Genomic DNA, 6,605 nt, shown 5'->3' with positions numbered 1-6,605 from the left:
CCAACCGCACTGCCTCTGACACACCCCCCGATTACCCCAGTCACCGAATCAATCCATCTCATAGAGGGTCTTCCCCTCCTGCGCTGTCCCTCCACCCTCCCAAGCATGATGTCCCTCTCCAAGGACCCGTCCTTCCTAGCAACATGTCCAAAGTATGTCAGACGAAGCCCCAGAATCCTTGACTCCAAGGAGTAGCTTGGTTTAATCCTCTCCAAGCATGTTACAGATAAGTCCACAAAACATGAACACCAATCATTATCAGATAACAAGAAAATGCCATCTAGTATCCACTTTGCAAATGAAATTTAATTTAAAACAGATAAACTAGAAACTGCACAAAGGAAAACTTATATAAAAGCAAGTTGTAAAGTTTAATTGATTTCTACTTAGATTTTTATTATTAACAAAACAAAGCAAGAACATAACTACATTAGCAATTTGATTCACTTAACTGGCCTTCCTAAATCCATGATACTGGAAGAACTTGATTCATTCAAAGGCTTTTAGAGCAATTCGGATGACCTCACTTTGACAGGACACAGCAAATTAGCTGAAACCAAACATGGAACTTGAGACAGCTCAGCTGGATAAATGAAATCTTAAACCACTTTAATGTAAGGGGTAATTTCAAAACAAAAGCAGGAATTTTCTCTAGATTGATCTAAATTCTAATTACACAGAAATTATCAAAACTAAAAATAACAAGTTCATTGTTACTGAGTCTCTTCTGGCTAACAGCAATCCAGTAGGACAGAATGGATCTGACCCAATAGGCAACTCTGCTGGCCTACTGGTAAAGAGTTGTGCTGCCAACCTGGAGATAAAAGCTTCAAATCCACCAGCTGTTCTGCAGGAGAAAGATAGGCATTCTCCTCTTGTATGATGAAAACCCACTAGAGGGTCAGCTGTGATCCGGTTCCAACTAAACAACACATAAAAGCAACAGAACTGCCTGGAAAATTTCCAAGGATGTATCTTTATGGAAGCAGGTTGTTTCAAATTTCTTTCAAAAAGCAGTGTGGACCACTGACTTTGGTTAAAACTGAGCCCTTTTAACCACTACCTTCCAAGTTTCCACAAACAGAAATGAAATACTTCATACTTGAGTCTGAGAAAAAATAGTTACGCTCTTAATTTTAATGTGTTAATCATACATCTTTATTAATTTCAGAAGAAATCAAAATGAAGACGGCCTTAATTTTGCTGAGTCTTCTGGGAATGGCCTGTGCTTTCTCAGTAAGTTCTTTCATGAAAACTTTTATAGTAATTTCCTTCTACATGTCTTTCATGTAAATGTAAAGCTACATAATAATGGAATGTTCTTTCAAACAGATGAAAAATTTACATCGAAGAGCCAAAATAGAGGATTCTGAAGAAAATGGGGTAATTAATATTAGCATATTTGACTTAATTTCTTTTTTTCTAAATTTATTTCCCATTAAATATAAATATCATACTTACTTTGTTTCATAAATATCATATTTACTTTATTTATACAGATCTTTAAGTTCAGACCACGATATTATCTTTACAAACATGCCTACTTTTACCCTCATTTGAAAAGATTTGTTGTTCAGGTAAGTTTAAAGATTTATTTTTTTCCTCAACAGTATACAATAACTTGTTATAATATAAAGAAAGTAAAACTTAAGTACAATTCACTTAAATTGAACTGTTTCCTGAAATTCAACCAGAAAGACTGTTTATTACAAATTTGATTTCAACATAAGAAAGCTTATTTTCAATTATCTTTTAAAAGAGAAAGAGAAAGGTAAATCTTTTTTTCCCAAAGTAGAAAGATATAACAAAAACAAAATACATAACACTCTGTTAAGCTGCATTTATTAACTTCACATCCAAAATGGAACAATTTTACCAGCAGCTGATAATTCATTTAATGATAAGGTCATTAATGAAAATGTTATAGTTTATTCTTTATTGTCATATTTTACCTAATGATTTAGAGAGCTTTCCTTGATAAGGGAAATTTGACTTTACAAGCAGCAGAGACCATTTTAAAATCCTTATAATCATTGCTGATTGTGATGGAAGTTTTTTTGTTTTGGTTGGTTTGGGTTTGTTTTTGTTTTGTCTTGTTTTGTTTTTTAAGTCATTGACTTATGCAGGTAATTAGAGAAATGAAGGTACAGATTCTAATATCAGCACTGCTCTGTATCATATATTGGAGTACAATTATAATAGAAGCATGTTTTTAAAAATATAGAGGAAAAAAGTTATGAAGTGACAATTTGTAAGCATTGCAATCCTTAGCACTTATAAACAAACAAAAAATACCATTGCTCACACTCAGTTCTTTTTAATTGAGTTACATAAAGAGGTACTTAGAAAACTGTTGATTTTGAAATATGCAACAGCCCAGAATAGCACTATTTTTATTATTATACAGCTTGGGTTCAGGGCACCAATTATCCATCATTTGAACCAGAGTTCCTGAGACACTAAAAGCAGCCAGGATGTTGAAAACGATGCTTCAGCATAGTGGTTTGGCACAGCATCTTACCATATGTTCAGTTAACCATACTCTAACTCATACAATGATAGGAAATGAGAATTGTAAAGTATTTCTGGGGCTGTTCTAATTATGGAGAGCATAAGCAACCACAGAAATATGAGTAGGAAAGATACAAGAATTGTGGATTCTCAGAATTATCTCCTGTTCTTTGGTTCACCTCAAACCCCAAAGTAAATAGTGCTTATTTGAAAATGCACTTGATTTTCTTTGTTAAACTAAATGGAAATGGTAAGAAACATAAGGTTCTGACCATCCCCTTCAACTTGCCCAAACCACTACATATTTAGAGATAACCCACTTAATTTTTTACAGATACATCTATGTAGCTCATTTAAAATGTTTAGTGGAAAGATATTAGGAGAAAAGTCTATTTTGTATTCTTGATAGTCTCAGAGTTTATATAGCTTTAAATGATCTTTGAAATAAAATATTTTCCAAATTCTACATAGATAAGTCTACCTCAACTAATATGGAATTTCTGAGCTAGATGTTGTTTGCACTAAAATTGATTCCAACTCATCTTTTTGTTCAACCTTGTTGGGCAAAACAGAATTGTCCCATAGGGTTTCCACTGATTTCACTTGCAAAATAAAGCCAGACTGTTCCTTAGAAACAAATATAGTGAGACTTTGTTTCACACTGGGCATATTATCAGAAACCATCAGTCCTTGGAAGAAGACACCATGCTTCGAATAGTAAGGGTCAATGAAAGCAAGAACTTCAATGAGAAATGTTTACACAATGACTGCACCAGTGGACTTCACAGCAGGGGTTGTGAGGCAGAGCCAGGATTGGGGATTGTGTTGTACATGGGAAGCTACAAGTCAGAGCCGACTTGACAATAACAACATAGGGTCCAAGGCTGTAACCTTTATGGAAATAGAATGTTGTATCTTTCACCCATAGAATGGCTAGTGTGTTATAACTGCCAACTTTTCAATTTGCTCTCAAATTCAATGCTAGCAAGTTGGAACCAATGAGTGCTTATTTGTTGTGCCACCAGGGTTTCTAATAAATAAAACAGCTGCTTTGGGGTTTGTTTGTGGGTCTTTTTTTTAAATCTAAAAAATATTTTTCCTTATCCACCAGTTTGGCCTAGCATTTTTGATCTAGTCTCCTTGCAAAGTTTCATCTTAAAGACTTTTTTTTTTCCTTTGCATGATTATTTATGTACTTTTCATTGATCTTTACTATTTCTCCTCTTAAATATTTTGTGTTTACGCTAGGTATTTAATGTCAAAGTTTTCATGCAAAAAAATACTAAACCAGGTTGACTTTAAAATTCATGTTTTATTCAAACAAATTAGTGTTTATAAATGTCTTTCTAAAATATTAATTAACGCTAAATAGATTGCTTGCAAAGCTATCTGTAGTCCACTAGTTTATCTGTCTGCTTGATTACAGAAAAAAGGTTACGAATAAGGTTACCACTTTGAACAATTTTAATTGAGAAATTTATTTATGAGTCAAATGATAATTGATTAGTGTGTGAAATTTTAGAGGACTAGATGAAATCTTTTATTTCTTTTATAAATTCCAGCTTTCATGCTAGAAATAGAGCAAACTGCTTGATTTCCCAATTTTACCTGTTCCTATTACCCTCTATACCACAATAACTGGAATTTGTCAAAAGGAGTTGTTATTTGTTGTTCTTGTTATTTGCCATCAAGTCACCTGGACTCATAGTGACCTTAGGTACAACAGCCCTGAACCCTGCTATGTCCTGTGACAAAATTATTCTCTGACACACCTATTCTCATTACTCCCGGCACGGAATCAATCCATCTCAATGAGCATCTTCCCCTCCTGCGCTGTCCCTCCACTCTCCCAAGCATGATGTCCCTCTCCAAGGACTAGCCTTCTTGTAACATATCCAGAGTATATCAGACAAAGCTTCAGAATCCACACCTCTAAGGAGCAGCCTGGTTTTAACGTCTCAAGGATGAATCTATTTGTTCTCCATGATATATTCAGTCCTTGGTATATTCAGAAGGATTAGTAGCTTAAAAAGGGTGTGTGGGGGGTGTGTGTGTTATATATTATTATATACTTCTGGCAAAACTAATGACTCTTAGAGACAAACTGGTCATTTTTATTTGCCATCAAGCCAGAACTGACCAATTGCTGACCCTCCAGTGGTTTTTCAGAGGCAGCAAATCACATGGAAGGAGACTGCACATCCTTCTCAGGAAAAGGATATGGTGGATTTGAACTGCATGCCTAGGGGATTGCAACACAGCTTCTCACCATTCGACCACTAGAGCTCTCCCTACTATTACCAGTTTAGTCTAAACTACTAGTTTAGTGAGAAACTAATAATAAAAGATAACTTATAGAAAGAGGAAAAATGTCAATACTTCAAAGAATTCAATACAATTTTAAAATCCTTGTGGATCCAAGTAAAGAGTAATATTGTTCAAGTAAGGTGAAGACAAGAGATGAAGACGTACAAAAAATTTCTAAAAGCTTCCGTATTTAAGAAAAATTATCTCTAGGTATGTGAACATACTGTCTTAAAATAACACGTAACAAATAAAAATTATTCTAATGTAGTATTCTACTTTATTTACTCTCTGGACTAAGTTGACGGCAGTGAAAAAGCACATCTTATTATTCTCTTTCGTCCCAAGTTATTCTTGGCCCACAGAGACAGGAATTCCCTTTCTTGGGTAGTTAACTTGGCTGTCTGACAAAATAAGCCTGAAGAAGACAGAAACATGAATGTTTTTCTCATATCCTACCTTTAATCCTGAGTTTAGCAATCCTTCTGCACACATCTTTTCCAAATGTTAAGTTCACCAACTGAACCATCTGAACTGGAAGTATGATTATTTTGTTGTTTTTGTTATTTGTGTCCTTGTCAAAGATCAGTTGACCAATGAAAAGGAAAAAAGCATCATTTTCAAGAAGTGACAGAAACTTAAGTTGAGTGTCCATTTGTATAACTATTGCCTTCTGGGGTACTTTTAGGAGATTCATAACTCACTGCTTAGCACCAGATCTGACTGAGAACTGACCTTCAACGTGTTTTCAGAGACAGTAAGTTGCACAATGACTAGGGAGGACAGAAGGAGAATTGACGCCTTTGAGCTGTGGTGCTGGAGAAGAGTACTGAATGTACCATGGACTGCCAAGAAAACAAACAGATTCAACCTAGAGAGAGTAAAACCAGGCTACTCCTTAGAGGCAAAGATTCTGGGGCTTCGTCTGACATACTTTGGACATGTTGTAAGGAGAGACAGGTCTTTAGAGAGGGACATCATGCTGGGTAGAGTAGAGGGAAAGCGCAGGAGGGGAAGACCCTCTATGAGGTGGACTGATTCAGTGACTGGGGTAATCGGGATGGGTGTGTCAGAGGCAATGCGATTGGCACAGGATAGAGCGGGGTTTAGGGCTGTTGTACATAGGGTCGCTATGAGTCGCAAACGACTCAAGGGCACATAACAACAACAATAAGTTGCACAAGAGGAGATTACATATCTTTCTCCCCAGGAAGGTTTGGTAGATACGAACTACCAGAGAAGGCACAGCCTTTGAGGCAATAGGTCTCAGGAGAAAGAAGGTCTTATGAGAAGATGGTGTTGTGTGCCATCAAGTAGGAACCAACTTATAGCTGACCCTCCAGTGGGTTTTCAGGGCCTATAAAATCACATGGGAAGAGATTGCTCCAAGAGGAGCAGCTGGTGAATTCTAACAGCATGCCTTTGACTTGGCAGTGCAACTCCTTAACAGTAGGCCACCAGAGACGGAAAATCCAGTTAAAGCTGACATTATTTAGTGTCTCAGGAATCTTCTCTACAGTCTTCCAGGTTCTGAAAGTACACATTTAGATTTATAATTCCCTTTTAAAAACTACTCAAACCATTAAATCATAGCTAAAATTTTATCTTCAGAATCCTTTATTTTCTTTTACCTGGTACTCAGCTCTTCAGAGGAATGGTGCTGTACAAATATCCTATAGGAGTAAATGAATACATTTTTCTGTTTTGGAACTTTCACCTCATCTAAAGAGGTTAATCTAATTTGGAGTATTATATTTAATTAGAGTTAAAAGTACTAAATGTTATACATT

At 35.8% G+C, this 6,605-nt stretch overlaps 1 protein-coding gene across 1 annotated transcript in view; it reads left to right on the top strand.

The window, feature by feature from the left end:
• Positions 1 to 1,182: 1,182 nt before the first annotated feature.
• Positions 1,183 to 6,605, top strand: part of IBSP (integrin-binding sialoprotein) — a 17,769-nt gene continuing 12,346 nt past the window's right edge. Inside the window, exons 1-3 of the mRNA XM_006885239.1 lie at positions 1,183 to 1,236; positions 1,333 to 1,383; positions 1,500 to 1,577. Coding sequence (XP_006885301.1) covers positions 1,183 to 1,236; positions 1,333 to 1,383; positions 1,500 to 1,577 — 183 coding nt within the window. The remainder of the gene's footprint in view (positions 1,237 to 1,332; positions 1,384 to 1,499; positions 1,578 to 6,605) is intronic.

Source organism: Elephantulus edwardii, unplaced genomic scaffold (assembly GCF_000299155.1).
Source record: "Elephantulus edwardii isolate Elephantulus edwardi_28Jun2011 unplaced genomic scaffold, EleEdw1.0 scaffold00042, whole genome shotgun sequence".
Lineage (NCBI taxonomy): Eukaryota > Metazoa > Chordata > Mammalia > Macroscelidea > Macroscelididae > Elephantulus > Elephantulus edwardii.
This window is presented reverse-complemented; position numbering and strand designations above follow the sequence as displayed.